Below are 21,603 nucleotides of genomic sequence, written 5' to 3'. Positions count from 1 at the left end.
GGGTTTTCTAAAATAAGAAATTGCAGGTTAATGCAAATGGAGCTCTCTAGCAGATGAACTTTAGAAAACATCAAACATGACATCCACCCCCCCACCCATTCCCTCCCTCACCCTTGGAGTAAAATCATGGGAAAAATAAAAACGTAATGTAGGGCAAATATATTTTCAACAAATTAACTAAAATCTAATAATTCAGAACAGTGTGGTATTTTTTAAAACATGGCTCAATGCACAGGCCTGGTTGCGAGGGACATGAGGGACAGAAATATCGGGAATCTTTGCGGTGCCCGTCTTTTCTGCAGACGCGGCACTTTTTCTGGGGCTTGCTTCTGGTTGCTGTTGGGGGAATCCGACTGATGAAGTGTCTTTCAGTCAGTCGCGTGACATCCTCAGACTGGGGGCATTCTCGGGTGTCCTGAACATCAAAAATGAGGCCTTCAATAATTTTTTCCTGGAAATCCAGGTATGTGTCTCTGCCTCTGTTTTTTTTATACAGCACAAATGAATTGTGGATGGCCACCTGTAACAAATAAATGGCCACCTTTTTGTACCAGGTTTTAGTTTTGCGTTTTACTAAATAGGGCTGTAAAACCTGGTCGCTTAAATCCACCCCCCCCCCATGTACTGGTTATATTCGGACACGCTCACTGGTTTGTGCTTGTCCGATGTTGCCCCCCTTTCCCTCACTGCCACTGTTCCTGCGGTATGAATCGTGCTTAGCACATACACATCTTTGCGATCCCTGAACTTGACCGCCAGCAATTCTTCAGATGCATAAGCACAGGAGTCCCCCTTTACCATGCGCTTCCCCACTAATTGCTGTGGAAAACCAATTCGGTTTTTGCGCATGGTACCACATGCCCCAGTCCTTGCAGCATGCAAATGCCTAAACAGGGGCACACTCGAATAAAAATTATCACAGTACAGGTGGTACCCTTTGTGAAGCAGAGGCTGCATTATCTCCCACACAATCTTACTGCTGGTGGAAAGATCAGGGGGGCATCCAGGAACATTTATTGTGCGGTCCCGCCCTTCATAAATCCTGAAGGCGGTGGTATATCCTGACCCGCTTTCACACAATTTGTAGAGCTTAACGCCATATCTTGCCCTTTTGGAAGGTAGATATTGGCGAAAGCTAAGTCTGCCATGAAAGTTGAGGAGGGATTCGTCCACACTTACATTCTGCTCAGGGGTGTAGAGTTGCAGAAATAAATTATTCAGGGAATTTATTAGCGGTCTTATTTTGAACAACCGATCCCGGTTTGCATCGGTACTTGGGGGGGCCTGTGCGTTGTCATTGAAGTGGAGGAACCTCATTATTGTCTCATAACGAGACCTGGGCATTACTGCAGAATATACTGGGGTGGCTTGGGCGGGTCTTGTTGACCAGTAAGACCTAATGGAGGGCTTTTTGACAATACCCATATTTAGGGTGAGCCCCAAAAAATTTTTTAATTCCTGCAAATTGGTGGGCGTCCAATCTCTGGCATGGGTGGATGAAGGTTTCTGCCTTATATATTGCGTGGAATATAAATTTGTTTCGTGGACAATCTGATTTAGGATGTCGTCCGTTATAAATAAATGGAAGTAATCCATTTGGACAAAATTTGTATTGTCCACGGTTATGCCAGGAGTGGCCGCAAATCCGTGGATTCTAGGCCCAAAAGATGGGGCAGGTGCCCATACAAGAGCCTGGACTGGAGGGACCAGGCTCTCCCGTGCTACAGCGCTACTTGGCCCTGCGCTTTCATGTTCTGCAGTTTCGACTGCATCAGGGACAACGTCCCCTGAAGATGAACCTGAAGTGACGCTGTCATCGTCACTACCTAAAACAGGTTCCATCTCGGACGCCATCTCTGATGCGGTCTCCGACTCAGACCACAGCATGGCGTATGCCTCCTCGGCGCTAAACAACTTCCTCGCCATAACGTAACTAACACTAACACTAACTAAACAAATTTTTTTTTTTTTTATAAAACACACAAACTAACTGCTATATATATCTACACTACAGCTAACAAAAAAATAAACCGCTATTGCTATATATATTATATATATATGTGGATATATATATAATTATATACTCCCTACCTGCCTATTCTAATAGAATAAAAGAAAGAAAGGTAGATAGATAGATAGAAAAAAAGATATATGGATAGATAGATTGTATAGATAGATAGAAATCTATCTATACAGAGAATGTTTTAGAGTGTAACTGTATTTTTTTGTAACTGTAACTGTAATCTTCTGGCAGCAATTCTCCTGAGTCTCTTCTTCTCCTCAAACTGAAACAATGTTTGAGGAGAAGAAAAGAGGCAGGAGATTTACTGCCAGAAAAGTCAAAATAAAACAAATGTGGTCGCTGTGATAGGTTTTCACAGCAAAGAATGTTCAGGGACCATCAGATTGGTCCCTGATACTCTGCCCAGTGCCCAGAGCTGTTGGTAACAGCGAGGGCACAGGGCTGTGTGCACGCGATCGCGTGCACACTGTTTTATAAGCAGGAATGCATGTGATCGCTGTGATTGGTTGTCACAGCGACCACATGTTCAGGGACCATCAGATTGGTCCCTGATACTCTGCCCAGTGCCCAGAGCTGTTGGTAACAGCGAGGGCACAGGGCTGTGTGCACGCGATCGCGTGCACACTGTTTTCTATGCAGAAATGCATGTGATCGCTGTGATTGGTTGTCACAGCGATCACATGTTCAGGGGCCAAAAGATTGACCCCTGACATTCTGCCCAGTGCCCATGGCTGTTAGCAACAGCCAGGGCATAGAGCTGTGTGCACGCGATCGCGCGTGCACAGTCTCTGAAGTGCGGCCGTATATATACTATACGCCGGACTTTAGAGACCCTGACCGCTGGCCGTATATTTACGGCCAGCGGTCGGGAACCTGTTAAAATGGGATTATTTATGGGGCGTTTCTAATCTATAAGGCCCTCAGAGCCACTTCAGAACTGAACTGGTCCCTAAAAAAAATAGGTTTTGGAAATGTTCTGGAAAATGGGAGAAATTTCTGCTAAACTTATAAGCCTTATAATGTCCTAGAAAAATAAAAGGACGTTCAAAAAATTATGCAAACATAAAGTAGACATATGGGAAATGTGAACTAGTAACTATTTTGTGTGGTATAACTGTGGTGTTTCTGTCTTACAAGCAGATACATTTAAATTTAGAAAAATGCTAATTTTTGCAAATTTTCTCTAGATTTTGGTGTTTTTCACAAATAAACACTAACTGTATCAACCAAATTTTACCATTATCATATAGTACAATGTGTCACGAGAAAACAATCTCAGAATTGTTTGGATAAATAAAAGCATTCCACAGTTATTACCACATAAATGAACACGTCATATTTGATCAAATCGTCTATGTCCACAAGGCCAAAACAGGCTGTGTACATAAGGGGTTAATAGATCTGGGCACCAATAAGTCTATAAGCTTTACATGTTGTATTAGACGGTAGTATTACTTTTCAGCCTAGTTTTTAAGCACACTGAAAAATGACTCGATTATGAATGGAAAATAAAAAATAAAAAATAAACTATATTGAATTACCTCAAACACCATATGAATATGGGGTGTGAATTTGATCCGCTCACTGTTTGCCAGGCAGAGCATCTTATTATCGTCCAAGACAGTGTTCATGTTTTCAATCCACAATGCATCAACAGGACCATCACAGATTATCCACTTGTGGTCTTTTGAAGTGTCATTTACAGCTGCTCGGACACTAAGGGCCATTAAACCGTCCTTCCATTCCAAAGTTAAATTGTTTACTTCTCCATACAATTCTCCCATCGTGATGGATTTTGGATTTAGTACATTGGTTTTAACAGGCTGGTAGAAATGGTGTGTCTCACCCGCCTGATGCAAAGCTGACAGTGCATCTGCCAGGATCTGGTAAACCGTAGTTTTTCCACCTCCAGTTGGTCCAACTAGCATGACCCCATGTCTGACAATCATGGTCTCAAAGAACTGAATGACTTTGTGTACCATGCTGGACACAGGCTGCAGACCACGTGCTAGCATTACTTTTATTATGGTGGATTGTAAAGTGCCATAGTCATGTTCAGGAATGACAACTCCAGGGAAAAGGTCAGATATAATTCCACTGAAAAAAAGCACATACACATAACTGGGCCAGTGGAAAAAACACCTAATATGGCTAAATAATTCATATCATATTAAGGAAAAAAGTTCAAAAGTGAGTCAAAATTTGTAAACATTTTGTGATGTCATCATTTATGAACATGAATAGAGTTAGGCCATGTTCATACATTCGGGATTCAATGAGGATTTAGGCACGGATTCGGAGACAAGAAGTGATGTCAATTGACTGACAAATGCAGACAGGAGAACATCATTTGGAGCAGCAGATATAACACTCAAGTCAGGTTACATGACATGTTGTATCTGATAGGGTTCACACGGCTTATTTTCGTCCGTTTTTCGGGCCGTAAATGGCCAAAAAGCGGCTGAAACATTGGAAGGGGAACGCCTTCAAACATCTGTCCATTGATTTCAATGGGCAAAACGGCGTTCTGTTCCGACGGGGCGTTTTTTTACTCAGCCGTTTTTAAAAAGCCTGCAAAAAAGAAGTGCATGTCACTTCTTGAGCCGTTTTTCATTGACTCTAAAGAACAACAGCTCCAAAAACGGCCGTAAAAAACACCACAAAAAACGCTAGTTAATTAAAAAACGCCTAAAAATCAGGAGCTGTTTTCCCTTGAAAACAGCTCTGTATTTTCAGACGTTTTTTGCTAAGAGTGTGAACATACCCTTACATGTTATCCCACATTACATTGTAGCAAAATAAAAATATATCAATGTGAGTTATTACAAAAGAATGGTTGTGCAGCTTGTCATTTTACATCTTTACATACCTGAATAATTCTGCATCATCTGTTAAGAACTTTGGCAGATTAGAGTCCCGTAAAGCACGAATCAAAACCACATCTTCATTTAAATCCGGATTCTCTCTCTTCAATGAGCTTCAAAAGATAGAAATGATTGTATATTTTAGTTATGTTTTTATCGTAATAGAAACTACAGTAAAATACAGTATAATGCACATAAGTTTCTTACCCGGCCATGACTAACACTGATTTAACAGCTCTCATCCCAAAATCGTAGTGATCTTGTTGGGATAACTGCTCACTGCAAAGTTTATACATTTGTGTCATCTTGCGGGCCAGGACTTTACTGGACTCAAAACCTTCAGAATACAGAATCACCTTAAAAAAAAAGAATCTATTCAATGGACAAATAATGACAATGTTATATTATTATGACGTTTTTGAACTGTACTCTTACCTCAGCGATCAAAGCATAATTTGGCACCATCATTGAGAATGGTCTGAAAAGAGCCTTTAGGTTGTCTGGCAGTTCCGTCCTTCCCGCATAGCCTGGGTTCATTGTAATAAATGCTGCACATGTCATAACCAGCTTGATCTCTCGGCCTTCAAACATAAATCTGGAGAGCTATAGAGAAAAAAAGTATTGATAAAAAAGAGAGAAAAACACTATACTTTTGATGAAGCTTTTAATATTATTAATTTGTATTATTAAAAAATTTGGATTTATATCACAAAGAAGCAATACAGTGCTTAAATGCTATAGACACTTTTGTACTGAATCTTTATTTATTGTTCATTTACTTCCTAAATGCAAAATTAAGAAACTTTGAAATAGTCTTTATTAAAAATATCCTACCATTTTGTTTTTGTAGTTTCTGTGTAGCTCTTGTACGTAGCTGGCTGTGCTACAGCTTCTGATCTAGATCCAACAGCACACTGCTCCTGGCTGATTTCCAGGTGTCCATAGCCTTTAATATTTTTATTTTACATTTAAATTGAATAAATACCCTTCCTATGACTAAATCCATTTCTGGTAGTTCTCAGTGAATTATCAATATTACTCCATCACAAAGTGTGTAACTGGAATGTAGGCATAAAGGTCCAATTCTTTAGTCATTGTAAACTACTCTCCTGCATAGTCTGTTACAATTTTTAAACTGGGGCACAGAAGCTTCATGTTAAGCCTCTGTCTGTGTGCCTCTATATGAAATTGGAGGCATCCGGAGATACAGAACACAAAGCCATAATACAGCCATGTGCATGAGGCTTTAGGTGACATCTGTTGTGGCTCCTAGGTAATACTTAGTATTTAAAAGTCTAAATAATAGATATTATATAAATATTTAAGAGCAGAGGCGTAATTTGAAGCTCCTGGGCCCCAATGTAAAATCTAATACAGGGCTCCCACCAAGGCCAGCTCCAGGTTTATGCTGGCCCTTAGTAGGCCCCTTTGCGGGGGAACTCACGGCGGCAGTAAAATGGCAGAAAAGCCACTTTGTGCCCCCATATAGACGCTAGGACCACAGTTTGTACCCCCATAATTGTAGTGCCCTCTGTAGATAGTGCCATACAGCCCCCCTCCCTGGTAGTGCCACACAGCCCCCGTCCCAGGTAGTGCCACACAGCCCCCTCCTCCCAGGTAGTGCCACACAGCCCCTACCTCCCGGGTAGTGCCACACTGTAGCCTCCTCCCAGGTAGTGCCACACAGCCCCCCTCCCATGTAGTGCCACACAGCCCCCCTCCCAGGTAATGCCACACAGCCCCCCTTCCAGGTAGTGCCACACTGCCTCCCCCTCCCAGGTAGTGCCACACTGCCTCTCCCTCCCATGTAGTGCCACACTGCCTCTCCCTCCCAGGTAGTGCCACACTGCCTCCCCCTCCCAGGTAGTGCCACACTGCCTCTCCCTCCCAGGTAGTGCCACACTGCCTCCCCCTCCTAGGTAATGCCACACAGTCCCCCCTCCCAGGTAGTGTCGCACAGCCCCCCTTCCTGGTAGTGCCACACAGCTCATCTCCCTGTAGGTAGCACCTTTGGGGCTCCCTCTAAGAGTGGAATCCCCAGCCAGAGCATTGCCGACGCTCTGGCTGGGGATTCTGCTTCAGGAGAAGCCCCTAACCTCACGGTCCATATATGGACAGTGTTGTCAGGGGCAACTCCAGAGCCATAGTGCCGGGAACAGCACTACTAGCTTCTCCAGAGAATGAGTCCCGGAGCAGAGCCGCTTCAAGCGCTCCTCCTGGGACTCATTCTTTACTCCTGACATCACTGTCCATATATGGACAGTGACGTCTGGGGCTTTCCCAGAGCCGGAGTCCCGGACAGAGCGCTATTAGCTACTAGCACTCTGCCTGGGAGTCTGTAGCGCAGTAAATGTCAGAGCGGGGAGATACCTCCCTGCTCTGCCTTAGCGTTCAATAGTATCTGCGTCCTAAGGACACAGATACTATTGAATGTGGTGTCACTACCGCTGTAGTAGACATGGTGGCTGCTAGCGGGGCCACTGGGCATGGGGGGCTGTGACGGAGGGTGGCACGGGCCCCCTCATGCTGCGGGCCCTGTGTCAGCCGCTATGGCTGCTACAGTAGTAGTTACGCCACCTCCTAGACAGGGGCTCCTCCTAGAAGCAGAATCCTTGGCAAGACTCTGGCCGGGGATTCCACTCCTGGAGGAGCCATGACGGCAGCATCAGCACCCGGTGGCCAAGTGGGCCCCCCCAAGGGTAGTGGGCCCCGGCACTTGCCCGGGTTCACCGGGTGCTGACGCCGGCCCTGGCTCCCACCTACCATATATAATTTAGAATACTGGTGTCTTCTTATGCGGCTAAGGGGCTGTTGGCCCCCCTCAAGCTCCTGGGTCCGGAAGCAAATGCTAGGACTGCACCCTGCTACGCCTCCGTTTATGGGGTACGCAATATACTGCCAAACCGAGCTCCGTTTTCACGAAGTGCATTTAATCTGTGTATGGAGAAAAATGTAGGGTAAATTAGGACATCAGCATTACCTTTGCAGCTTTGGCATTTCTTATTGTAATTAGCTGCTGGGCAATTACAGAAAGTACTTCAATGTCAATTCGGTTAAATTCATCAAAACAACACCAGGCTCCAGATTGGGCCAAACCACTGAAGAACCGACCCATCATCTGCAGAAAAAGAGCAGGAAATTTGAGGAACAAATGTCTACCAAAAACAGATATTTTACATTGTGTGCTGTGATATCAGGACATTATACCATAGGTCTGCTGGTTTTACTACTGAGCCTCCGTCGCAGATTCTGTCATTTTTGCCATCGCAGATTTAAACAGAGCCCTACAGGTACGTAGCTATAGGGAATAAGAGGAATTTCCAAATACATGTTTTAAAATAAATGCTCACCCTCTGAAACTCACTGACCTGAGCGCCGCTGCATATAAACATTACAGCAGCACTCAAGTCCATACACGACACATTTCATTCACTGTCTATGCAATGTACGTGCCACCCATATAGCACACAGAAATGGTGCCCCTGCTGCGGCCGTGTTACATATTGACAATTTGTGACAAAGTTTCAGCGGGGACACAGTCTCTCTGACAGTGCGAGGAGGAGGTATGGATCTGAATGTCGCTGCAATGCTTAGAAGCTGCGGCACTTAGGTCAGTGGGCGCTTTAGGAAAGGAGGGCAATTTTTTTTTAGACAATACATTTTCAGAAATAAGAGGGCTAGAAAAAAACTAACCAGAAAACCTATTTAAAGGCATGGTGTTGCCAGAAAAACATGTTTTTTTTTTAAAAATTAAACATTTAGTGTGTGGGTGATTAAACATGGTTCAAATTTTTTTTATTTTTTTCACGAGTCAGGAAATAGTCAGGAAATATTATAAATTAATTCTAATTTATAATACTACCCATTTTTGGTCACTAGATGGAGCTAGTTCCCAAAATTGCAGCATTGCAACATTGGGTTAAAAGCCCTCGCTCTAGTGAGCTCTCAGCATCCCCCCCTCCTTTATCCTGGCTAGTGCCGGGATAAACGAGGGGTTTGAAAGGTTTAACCTCCTACACTGTGTGTCGCCATTTTTTGAGGTAACCCACAGTGTAGTAGGTTTACATACAGTAGTAAACACACACAAACACTAACATACATTGAAATGTCTTACCTGCTCCTGCCGCCGCGGCTCCCTCCGGCCCGTCCGCTCCCTTTGCTGCCGCTGTTCCATGTGCACAAGTCCGGAAGCCGCGACCGGAAGTAGTAATATTACAGTCCGGCCGCGACTTCCGGTCCACAGGAAAATGGCGCCGGACGGCGCCAATTTCGAATAGGACTGTGTGGGAGCGGCGCATGCGCAGTTCCCACACAGACGCCGTACACGGACGTGAATGGGACGGGAGCCGTTCACAGTCCCTATGGGACTGTGGCTGCCGTACTCCATGTCTGTGTGTGTCGTTAATCGACACACACAGAAATGGAACAAAAAATGGCAGCCCCCATAGGGAAGAAAAAGTGTAAAAATAAGAAAAAGTAAAACACAAACACACAAATGAATAAAAACGTTTTTATTAAAGCACTAACATCTTTAACATATAAAAAAAATTATTTGCCATGACACTGTTCCTTTAAAGGGCTCGTCTGATTTAGAAAACTCAATTTAAATACCTTATTAGGGCTTTGAGTTAATAGAGGGTTCCCATATTTATAAACTGCATCAATCAGCCAGAGTGGAGAGCAACTACAAAGAGCTGATCACCTGAGGGACTTGTACATTCATTATTTGGAAGGCCCTTCAAATTCAATGGATCACTATCTAATGCTTGATTTCCTCTGGTGGTGCTGCAGGAGAATTTAAACACTTGCTGACTGAATCATGTTGCATACCTTGTAGTCTAGCCCATCAGAACAGTTGAACACCACACACTGTATAGCTAGGGCTTTGGCAAGGTCTTTTGTGGTCTCAGTTTTCCCAGTGCCTGCAGGTCCAGCAGGAGCTCCACCAAGATCAAGTTGTAGCGCACCCATTAGACAGAGGTAACATCGATCCTTGGAGAAGGAACAAACTCACTTTACTGATATATTTAATTATATATGTATGTGTACAGTATATACAGTGCATTCGGAGAGACTTCAGACCCTTTCACTTTTTTCAAATTTTATGTTGAGCCCTTGTGCTAAAATAAAAAGTCAAAAAAAAATTTGCCATCATTCTGCGCTCAATACCCCATAATGACAAAATGCAGACAGAATTTTAGACATTTTCGCAAATTTAATAAAAATGAAACACTCAAATTTCGCATGGACATAAGTATTCAGACCCTTTGCTATGACACTTGAAATGTAGCCCTGGGGGCCTCCGATTTCTCTAGACCATCTTTGAAATGTTTCCACACCTTAATTGAAGTCCAGCTGTGGTAAATTCTTCTGATTGGATATGATTTGGAAAGACACACCCCTGTCTATATAAGGTCTCACAGCTGACAATGCATATCAGAGCAAACAACATGCCAAGAGGAGGAAAGAACTGCCTGTAGAGTTCAGATACAGGATTGTGTGGAGGCACAGATCAGGAGAAGGGTACAAAAAAAATTTGTGTTGCACCGAAAGTTCCCAAGGGCCTGTACAGTGGCCTCCATAATTCTTAAATGGAAGAAGTTTGGAATAACCAGGACTCCTAGAGCTGGCCACCTCACCAAATTAAGTAATCGGGGGAGATGTGCCTTGGTAAGGGAGGTGACCAAGAACCCAATGGTCACTCCAAAGATCCTGTGGGCAGATGGGAGAAACTTCCAGGAGGTCAACCATCACTGCAGAACTCCACCAATCTGGGCTTTATGGCAAAGTGGCCAGAAAGAACCCTCTCCTTAGTAAAAGAGACATGAAACCCGCCTGGAGTTTGCAAAAAAAGGACCTAAAGGACTCTCAGACTATGAGAAACAAGATTCTGTGGTCTAATGAAACCAGGATTGAACTTTTTGGCCTAAATTCTAAGCATCATATCTGGAGGAAACCAGGCACTGTTCATCAACTGCCCAATACCGTCCCTACAGTGAAGCATTGTGGTGGCAGCATCATGCTGTGGGGGTGTTTTTTAGCGGTTGGGACAGGGAGACTGGTCAGGGTTGAGGGAAAGATGAATTGAGCAAAGATATTAATGAAAACCTTATCCAAACTGCTCAGACTGGACTGAAGGTTCAACTTCCAGAAACACAATAACCCTAAGCACACAGCCAAGACAACACAGGAGTTGCTTAGGGAAAACTTTGTGAATGTCCCTGAGTGGCCCAGTCAGAGCCCTGACTTGAACCCAATGGAACATCTCTGGAGAGACCTGAAAATGGCTGTCTATCGACGGTCCCCATCCAACTTGATAGAGTTTGAGAGAATCGGCAGAGAAGAATGGCAGAAAATCCCCAAATCCAGGTGATCGTATATAAATGTTTTGTATCTGTAAATTACAGCCCTTCACAAAATAGGAAATATTCTTACAGTTAGAGGAGTAATCACAAGTCGAGGACAAGCACCAAGATACTCATAAGCATATGTGTACTGCGATAAAGCCATCCGGGCCACACAATTGTCAAGATCTAGGTCCCAATAATAGCGCAGTTGTCTCTGCCACTCAAAACTGTCAATGCTGTTAACCTAAATGGGAAAAAACAAATGTAAACATTTATGTTTCTGCTAATTTATATATATTCTACATAGAAAATTGTATAAACATATTAGTAATAATTTGGTTTTTCCAATAGGGTTCAGTACTATTCAGCTTCTTCTTAGGCCTCATGCACAAGACAGAGGTGTCTGGAGGCACACAGAGTCCCTGCTGCTCTGTAATAAGGAGTTGTAGACATGATTTCCACTAACTGACTATTCATTTATTAAATATACTTTGACACAGAATCAATCATCAGTTTCTACTAGCACCTCAACCAAAATGAGAAGCATACTGGAATTACAGTGATTGTTCGGTTTCAGCAAATAAATGTTATTCTTTGTATAACTTAAAGTTATACAACTTTCCAATATACTTTCTGAACAGATTCCTCAAGGTTGTCAAGATCTCTGCTTGTTGTCTTTTGAAGGGAACCATAATTCTTTACTTCCAGAGGATAGAAATCTGTCCTGGTCATGTGATGGATAAACAGGTGCATGACTCGTTACAGTATGGGTTGTAGCATCCATGGCCGCGGACCACCGGGATTGCTCACCCCTCGACGGCCGCAGCCATGGTCTGGTGAGACGCCAGCGCTCACTTCCACTCTACTCTGCTGTGTCCCGTAGGGTGCGGGCGCGCACGCTTGTGCCCGGTCTTAAAGGGCCAGTACATGCACATGTAAAACATCACTAATTAGCCCATGATCACCCTGGACTATAAGAAGTGCTCTGACCTTTCACTCCTGGCCTGAACATTGTTTGTATTCCTCTGTTAGTCTTGCAAATGGTCCCTTAGTCTTATCCTGTTCCCTGTGTTCACGTGCCCTGCTACCTGTATCCTGTATCCCGTGCTGTATTTGTTCCCTTGCCATCTCTAGTGTTGGAGTCGTGTTGTGCCATCTACTACGCCTGCTGACTACCTCTGGTATCAGCTGCCATGTTTTGCATCACCTGCCGCCAATGTCCCATATGTGCCTAGCCGTTGCTACTGTCTGGACTATTAAAGGTACCCTTGTGCTCTGACTTTATATTGACTTGGTACACTGTTTGGCCAGCTGCTACCCCGCTACGGCGGTGTGAACTAGTGGGTCCACATACCCACAGATCGTGACATGGGTATTAGAGCTGTGTCTTCCAGCTGAGCACCTGTGTCCATCACATGACCATGGACAGAATTTTATCCACCGGAATTAAACAATGAATGTTGCTATGACAGCAAGCAAAAATCTTTAAAACCGTGAGATATTGTATAACTTTTTATATACAAAAAAAATACAATTTATTTGCTGAAAGCGGATAACCCCTTTAACTGCAGTAAAAGTTTTCAGTGGTCTAACTAACTAACTAACTAACTAACTAACTAATTTGACTAAATGCAAATCACAAAAAAGAAAGGTTACCTGGTCCTTTACAAGGTCACTAACGATATCCCTTGCATGTACATCAATGGTTATCAAAGCTGTTATGATGTTTCTATGCAAAGCAGGAAGTTGCCCTCGGACAAGCCCAGCTAATGCATTCAATCTCTGAGTGAAAAAGATAGATATTACAAAAACAGTAAAACCATTAGATAGTTATGCACCAGCAGTATGTCTATGTACGTATAAGCAAATGTGTGTATGTATATCCAACCTTCCAAAAGTTTGGAATTTCTAATACTTGACAGTCCCAAGGATGCTGGATTATTTGAATTCTACTTTATAAATAGTTATGGTTTATGCTTAGAGGGGTTGTCCAGGCACGGGGCGGTTTTTCATACTGAAGACCTATCCACAGGATAGGTCATCAGTATATGATCGGTGGGGGTCCAACACCCAGACCACACACCGATCAGCTGTTTTGGCTGCCTCAGGGCATCAGATGTTGTGCAGTGGCCAGTGTCGGAAGCAGATGGCCCTGTACACTGTATAGCGGCCGTGCTGCAGTACTACAACTCTGCTCCTATTCACTTGAATAGGAGCAGAGCTGCAGTACTGCAGCATGGACGCTACACTGTGATCAGAGCCATCTGCTTCTGGCACAGACATTCAGTGCCCGGAGACAGCCGGAGCAGCTGATCGGTGAAGGGTCCGGGCATCGGGCCCCCACCGATCATAAACTGATGACCTATCTGGTGGAAACATCATCAGCATGATAAACCGCCCCATGCCTAGACAACCCCTTTAAGCCAAAATATGTATTTGATCACTTCCAAATGGTATATTTAAAGGACCAGTGTCACAAAAAAATTTTTTTTAGATCAATTTGCTTTTAGTGTTTTATTAAACATTTTTTTATTTATTTGTGTGTTTGTGTTTTACTTTTTTTTATTTTTTCACTTTTTCTTGTCCATGGGGGCTGCCATTTTTTTTTCCATCTCTGTATGTGTCGATTAACGACACATACAGACATGGAATATGGCACATACAGTCCTATAGTGAATGCGAACGGGGCCCGTTCCATCCACTATGCTGTACCCCGTCTGTGTGGGAACACAGTCCCACACAGCTCCCACACAGTCCAAATTGAACTGTGCGACGTCCGGCGCCATTTTCTTGTGGACTGGAAGTCACGGCCGGACAGTAAGATTACTACTTCCGGTCGCGGCTTCCGGACTTGTGCACTTGGAGCGGAGGTAGCAGACGGAGCGGACGGACTGGAGGGAGCGGCGGCGGCAGGAGCAGGTAAGTTAGGTCTGTGTATGTACGTGTTTTACTGTGTGATTACTACTGTATGTTAACCTTCTACACTGTGTGTTAGCTCAAAAAATGGCGACACACAGTGTAGGAGGTTTGACTGTTCAATCCCCTCGTTTATCCCTGCACTAGCCAGGATAAAGGAGGGGGGATTCTGAGAGCTCACTAGAGCGAGTGAGTTTTCTCAAATTTTGCAGCATAAAGCAATGTGGTTGCTTTACCACATGCAATGCTGCAATTTTGGGAATTGCTCCATCTACTGACCAGCGCTGGGAAATATTATAAATTAGAATCTAATTTATAATATTTCCTGACTTGTGAAAAAATTAAAAAAATTAGAACAATGTTTAATCACCTATACACTAACTGTTTAACTAAAAAAAAAAAAAAAAAATTTCTAGCGACACATTCCCTTTAAACAATCACTGCTCCTCCTTCCCTTCGAAGATTAGCAATCAGGAACCAAATTTGTACAATGAGAGTTTCAGTAAAATCTGATGTAGTTATTTACCACTGTTAATGTACCCACAAAATTCCTTTATCTACGTTTCTCACTATTTATACCTTGTAATCTTCCTTTAACAAATAACATACCTCAAAATTAACTTTTTCAAACTCCGCCAAAGAATTCAGATTTTCCTCTGCTTCTCCTTCAAGGCAATGAGTTAGATCTCTGCACCACATGAGCTGAGAAATTGTCAACACCACCTAAAGAAAAAATAATAGACATCCATAGAGTCATAAAGACCTTTACTATATTACAAAATATCTTAGTATATTAATACTTTTTTACAAAATCCTAAACACTAATTTCAGGTAGTAGATAATACAGGATAATATTTTACAAAAAAACAAAAATATCAAACCAGGATAAGTGTTTTACAGTCAACGACTATGAGATAAGGAACTGACTGAATAGTACAGTATCAGACTGACAGTCCCTTGGCCAATGAGAAAATGTATTATATTGTTACAATTTACAGCATGGGAGCATCTTATGAGAATTCAGGGTAGAGGAATGAGAAAAAAGTAGAAAATTGGAAGAAAGTAAGAGAAGGTGGGGAGGAGAGTTGTCTATTACAGATTATCTTTTAACCCTGAATAAGATGAAATTATCTGCTGCAATGTCATTCGGAATACAATGAAACACCAAAGACCGGCACCAATAAAAAAAAGAAAACCCCATTTTTACTAGAATAAAACCAAGATGCAATGTCATACTACAGCAAATTGACATCATTGTTATTTAGAGAGTCCATTAAGTTAATAGAACCCATTATCATATTTTGGGCACCCCTTTCTGCAACTGTAAGAAGTTGAAAGCCCCTCCTTTCACTAGCACTTTACTATTGGCAACTTGCAGTGTTGATGTTAAAAAGAACCTGTCATGTTGAGCATGCTGCCCTATCTGCAAGCATCATGTAATAGTGCAGGATGAGCTGAATAGATTGATATATAGTTGTTTTTTTGGAAAACATTGCAGTAGAGCCCAGTAGGTCGTCCCTACTTGACAGCTATCTCTGCATGCATGCTTATACAGATAAGACTGTCAATCACTGGGTAGGACCGTGCACTGTACTACTAAGCCTAGAATGATAAGAGATTCAGATCAATAAATTACAAATTATACTGAATCTTTCCCAGAAAACTAGAAATTAATCTACTTAGCTCCTCCTGCTCTATAATTTGCTGCCAACAGATCGGAAGCATGCTCAATGTGACAAGTTCCCTTAAATTTTCCCCACAGTGCAAGTGCATGGAAAATAAAACTTTAGAGAAATCGCTCTGGAATTAATGGACAGCCATGGTATCCATTGTTTTTAAGTGTTCTGCTTTCTATCTTCATAAAGTAGGTTTAGCCAATAGATGGGGGTTCCTTATTAAAGAGAACCTTCATGGTTTTTTTTTTTTTTGGTTTTTTTAAACCACATACCTCCCCTAATTTCTGGCATCCTCTCGATTCCAGCGCTGTCATTTTTATTTTTTTTGGCCCTCCCGTTGTCCTGCTACAGCCCCTGCTCCGCTTGGCACCTAGTATGCTAATTTTGAGTAAAGGCACAAAGGGGAGGAGATCTCATCTCTCCTCAGTAGGCGTTGCCTCCTGCATCACTGTGATGTTGTCCAATCAGTGCAGAAAGCCTCACAGTGATGGAGGAGGCAACGCCTACTGAGAGATGCTGTCTCCTCCTCTCTATACCTCCATTTAAAATTAGCATAAAAGGCAACAAGCGGAGCAGGGCCCTGTAATGGGACAACGGGAGGGCAAAAAAAAAAAATGAGGGCTGAAATCAAAAGGACGCCAGGAATAATGGGAGGTATGTGTTTCAAAACAAAACATGACAGGTCCTCTTTAAGCACATATACCATACTTGTCATTTAGTTTGTGGTTAATTCCGAAAGTTTATTCATAAGGTTACATTTAGATGAGCGTAGCTAACCTCAGACGTGAAAAACTGCAGTTTTTCACGCCCGAGGTTCACCTGTGCGGGACGCGTTGTCACGGATCCCCCATAGACTAGAGTCTACGAAGGCATGCGTGACACGCTGGAAAATAGGACATGTCCTATTGTTTCACGGACCCTTCACACGCTCTGTTGAAATACATGAGTCCGTGTGACGGCCCCATTGAAATACATGAGCCGTGTGACGGCCGTCATTTTAACGGCCGTCACACAGACGAGATACACGCTCGTCTGAATGAGCCCTTATAGTTCTAGTTATTAATGAGCCTAGTACAACTTTTGGGTCCCTGTCAGATCCATTTAGAGATCCATTTATATCATGTTTTGTCAAGACTATCCACAGCTGAACTGTCAGAACAACACTAAACCATATATTTAAGGTTTATAGTAATATATGAACATCTTTTTGAATTTATTCATCCTTAAAACACAATGAAACCCCAGCAAAAAGGTCTACTGAATGTCTTTCTCTTCCTACTTCTATAATAGTAGGCTTATATTTTAAAAGAATATTACCTGAGAAGAATGTCCGGCTACTACCCATTCTACTCTGCTTTTATTTTGGTAATCAGCAATTGCAGCTTTGCTGAGGCGTCTCAGAGAACTGTACATTGCTTCTTCCACCTTGCCCAGCCAGTCCTCAACATTACCTCTTGCTTTCAAGCCTTTACCCAAGCTCACCTAGAGAAAAACAGTACAAGTGCACATTGTAATGGTCAGCACAAAGTAAAAACAAATACGTGTATATGAATAATGGTCACACAGAAGATAAGATGAGTTGTCAGATACAAAATCATCAGCATTACCCTCTCTCCTTCAGGTGATAACATGGCCAGGATATCATTTGTGAAAACTTTCTCCTGATCTCCTTCGGAAGTCACAGTAGCAAACTCAAGTTTAGCAATTGAGTCAAAGCACTTTCGTAGATGAGGCTGCACCGCTTGAGGATTGCGCGTCTGAGCAAGTATTTCCAACAGTTCATCATTGGATAGGAAGTAAAATCTGTTCAAAATATTAGACATGTTACCAAGAACAGTGCAATTGACACAGGTGCATTCTATTTCTGAACTTTAGACCTTAAAGAGGCTCTGTCACCAGATTTTGCAACCCCTATCTGCTATTGCAGCAGATCGGCGCTGCAATGTAGATTACAGTAACGTTTTTATTTTTAAAAAACGAGCATTTTTGGCCAAGTTATGGCCATTTTTGTATTTATGCAAATGAGGCTTGCAAAAGTACAACTGGGCGTGTTGAAAAGTAAAAGTACAACTGGGCGTGTATTATGTGCGTACATCGGGGCGTTTTTACTACTTTTACTAGCTGGGCGTTCTGATGAGAAGTATCATCCACTTCTCTTCAGAACGCCCAGCTTCTAGCAGTGCAGATCTGTGACGTCACTCACAGGTCCTGCATCGTGTCGGCCACATCAGCACCAGAGGCTACAGTTGATTCTGCAGCAGCATCAACGTTTGCAGGTAAGTAGCTACATCGATTTACCTGCAAACGCCGATGCTGCTGCAGAATCATCTGTAGCCTCTGGTGCCGATGTGTCCTCGCTCGTCTGACACGATGCAGGACCTGGGGAAGTGACGTCACAGCGTGATCTCTCGAGAACACGGCTGTGTCTGCACTGCCAGAAGCTGGGCGTTCTGAAGAGAAGTGGATGATACTTCTCGTCAGAACGCCCAGCTAGTAAAAGTAGTAAAAACGCCCCGATGTATGCACATAATACACGCCCACTTGTATTTTTACTTTTCAACACGCCCAGTTGTACTTTTGCAAGCCTCATTTGCATAAATAAAAAAATGGTCATAACTTGGCCAAAAATGCTCGTTTTTTAAAAATAAAACCGTTACTGTAATCTACATTGCAGCGCCTATCTGCTGCAATAGGAGATAGGGGTTGCAAAATCTGGTGACAGAGCCTCTTTAAGCACAGCTGTATTAAGGCTCTGTGTAGTATGGAGCCATGATAAGGGGCCCATAGAGGTGCATGAGGCCTTACTGCACCACTAAATGCCTCCATCGCATGCCGTATTATAGAAGTATCTTCACCTGGAAGTATTGCTTCAAGCGGGGAACATCTCCAACACATTGCACCTGATGAAACATCATACGGAGGCACACATAGTCCCAGCAGCTCCACAGTACAATGCCAAAGGGTACTTTACAATCCATAGTTGCAAAGTACAGTTAAAAAAAGACATATGTCCATTAAATTCAACCAAGGGATGGAAGAAAGGAAAGGAATATGGGTTAAAACTGTAGAACTTTGTTTTATTACTTTTGGCTTAAAAAAAGAAAAAAAAAAGAAAAAGAAGGCTTGTCGCCTCTGGAGATTGAACCTTTTTTCTCCAGGCGGATAAGGTGCCCCCTTGTCTTTTGAGGAGATTTTATATGGAACAGGTCTTTACCATAGTTTTTATATATGGGGCATTTTATATTTTTAATCTTTCCTCATAACTTAGATTTACCATGCCCCTTATTAGTTTAGTTGCTCTTCTTTGTATTTCTTCCAACTCCAGGGCATCCAGGGTCCAGAACTGAACTGAATATAGCATCGTAAAAAAGATTTTGTCATTAAAAAAAATAAACAAATATATAAAAAGGGATATGAATCTCAGCACGGCACCTGGACAGGAGTGGCACTGAGCAAAGGAAATACTGAATGGATCTTGCCCTCTTTATTCTTAATTTGGGATTCGAAGGAGTCAGACCTCCACGATTAGCAAATTAGGGCATATCCTACCAATATGACTAAGAGTTGAAAACCCTTTTAATTCATCAGTTAAGATTGCCTCCGAGAGGACAACTTTCATGTGCATTTTTTGATCCACACTGTCAAATATATATATATAGAGAAAGCCGCCTTTGCATCGCCTATGCCCACACCACTTGTGAACCTCATTATTGGGGAAGGTTTTTATACATAGCACTCATACATAACATTGAAGACTTATGAAAAATTATTGTAAAGTAAAGAGATTGCTCAATGCTATTATATTATGTAAAAAGTTTATATTTCCTTAACTGTTCTTTTATTATGTCCATCTTATTTATTGTCAAGGGTTGTAATTTAAAGTAGTAAAATCAATACAAAACAGTAGAACAGTAGAACCGACTGCCTAACTAATAAAGTTGGTTATATATTACGGACCTTGGAAACACAACGCGTTTGGATTCCAAGTAAGCCTCCAGGCATTTCTGAATTTGATCAAGCAGTGCATTGTTATTCTGAAATGTCTCCAGGAGACCTGAACAGGAAGGAACATTACATTAATTAAAACATATCTACTAACTCAAGATCCACTAGAGAAAAAAATAATACAATGACTGCTATAACCTCAATGTGTGCAAAGGATTTACAAAACAGGCAAGAAAATAAACTTCAAACCCCATTGGGAAATGTTTGTTAAAGTTGCAAAAATGTTTATAGTGCCTATTGGTATGCTGTGTTATCAACCATAGCAAAGTATTATATTAACCCCTTAATGACCGTGCCTTAAAAGGCCTTAATGAGCAGAATACATTTTTCTGTTTTTGCCTCTCTGCATTTCAGCAGCCATAACTATTTTTTCATTAACGTGGCTGTATGAGGCCTTGTTTTATGCGGGAGAATTCGTATATTTTTTTCGCATTTGGGGGTAGAAAAAAAAATTATATTTACGGTGTGAATATAGGAAAAAGCAATTCTCTGCATTGTTTTTCTTGTTTATTTTTTATCCTGTTCATGTTTCACACTAAATAACCTGTTAAATTAATTCTTTAGGTTATTACGGTCGTGTAGATACCTAATATGTGTCGTTTTTTTATGTAATGCAAAAAATATATTTTATGCAAAATAATGACACTTTTTTTGGGACATTTTTTAAATTTATTTTTGTTACTTCTTTTTTAATCCCATTAACCCCTACCCGCACCAGGACGTAACTGTACGTCGTTGCGGGAAGTTACTTCCCGCACGAGGACGTACAGTTACTGAGTTAATCCCGGTGCACACTGTCGGCGACAGTGTGCACCGGGAACCAGGAGGTCAGCTGTCGCCGACAGCTGACACTCCCCTCTTGCCGGCCAGCGGTCCTTTGCCGCTGATTTCGGCGCATTAACCCCTTAAATTCGGCGATCGGGTGCAATCGCCGAATTTTAGGGGTTTCTAACATATCGGCAGACCCCCGTCCGAAATCGCGGGGTCTGCCGATAGTTAGTATGGCAAACGGAAGCCAAACAATGGCTTCCGGGTCTGCCATGGACAGAAGCCCATCAGGACCAACCTTCGGCTGGTCCTGATAGGCTTCCTGTCAGAGTGACAGAAAGTCACTGTGCCGTTCCCGATGCACACTGTCGGCGACAGTGTGCATCGGGAACTTGGAGATCAGCTGTCCCCGACAGCTGACACTCTCCAGTGTTGCCGATCAGCGGCTCATCGCCGCTGATTTCGGCAATTAACCCGTTACATGCGGGGCTCGATTGCGATCTCCGCATGTAGCGGGTTTGTAGCGCATCAGCAGCCCCCATGCAATCGTGGGGGCTTCTGATGCTTGTGATGGCACCCGGGGGCCAGACAACGGCCCCCAGGTCTGCCATGTATGTCAGCCTATGAGGATCAGCCTCTGTTGATCCTCGTAGACCAACTGTCAGAGTGACTGTGACGTCACAATGACAGTTGGAATACATTACACTACCTAGGTAGTGTAATGTATTCTAGCAGCGATCAGAGCTGCAGGTCAAAAAAGAAAGTGTAAAAAGTAAAAGAAAAGTTAATAAACAAAAATATAAAGTGTAAAAAGTAAAAAAAAGTTAATAAAAATGTTTTATAAAAGTGTAAAAATAAAAGGTTTTGTTTTCCTATAATAAGTCATTTATTATAGGGAAAAAATGAAAACGTTAAAAAAAAAGTACACATATTTGGTATCGCCGCGTTCGTAACGACCCAATCTATGAAACTATAATGTTAATTTTTCCGCACGGTGAACGCCG

The 21,603-nt window shown here is 42.5% G+C and overlaps 1 protein-coding gene across 1 annotated transcript in view; it reads right to left on the bottom strand.

The window, feature by feature from the left end:
- The window catches only part of DNAH6 (dynein axonemal heavy chain 6), a 371,264-nt gene that overhangs the window by 237,490 nt on the left and 112,171 nt on the right, over positions 1-21,603 (bottom strand). Inside the window, exons 23-34 of the mRNA XM_075861785.1 lie at positions 19,784-19,880; positions 17,434-17,629; positions 17,144-17,308; positions 14,760-14,873; positions 12,891-13,016; positions 11,323-11,478; positions 9,718-9,879; positions 7,868-8,005; positions 5,323-5,490; positions 5,095-5,243; positions 4,893-5,000; positions 3,565-4,120 (exon numbers count right to left, since the gene is read on the bottom strand). Of these exons, the coding sequence (XP_075717900.1) occupies positions 3,565-4,120; positions 4,893-5,000; positions 5,095-5,243; positions 5,323-5,490; positions 7,868-8,005; positions 9,718-9,879; positions 11,323-11,478; positions 12,891-13,016; positions 14,760-14,873; positions 17,144-17,308; positions 17,434-17,629; positions 19,784-19,880 (2,135 nt within the window). The remainder of the gene's footprint in view (positions 1-3,564; positions 4,121-4,892; positions 5,001-5,094; positions 5,244-5,322; positions 5,491-7,867; positions 8,006-9,717; positions 9,880-11,322; positions 11,479-12,890; positions 13,017-14,759; positions 14,874-17,143; positions 17,309-17,433; positions 17,630-19,783; positions 19,881-21,603) is intronic.

This window comes from Rhinoderma darwinii, chromosome 1 (assembly GCF_050947455.1).
Source record: "Rhinoderma darwinii isolate aRhiDar2 chromosome 1, aRhiDar2.hap1, whole genome shotgun sequence".
Taxonomy (NCBI): domain Eukaryota; kingdom Metazoa; phylum Chordata; class Amphibia; order Anura; family Rhinodermatidae; genus Rhinoderma; species Rhinoderma darwinii.
The sequence above is the reverse complement of the archived record's forward strand: the minus strand, read 5'-3'. Positions and strand labels throughout refer to the sequence as shown.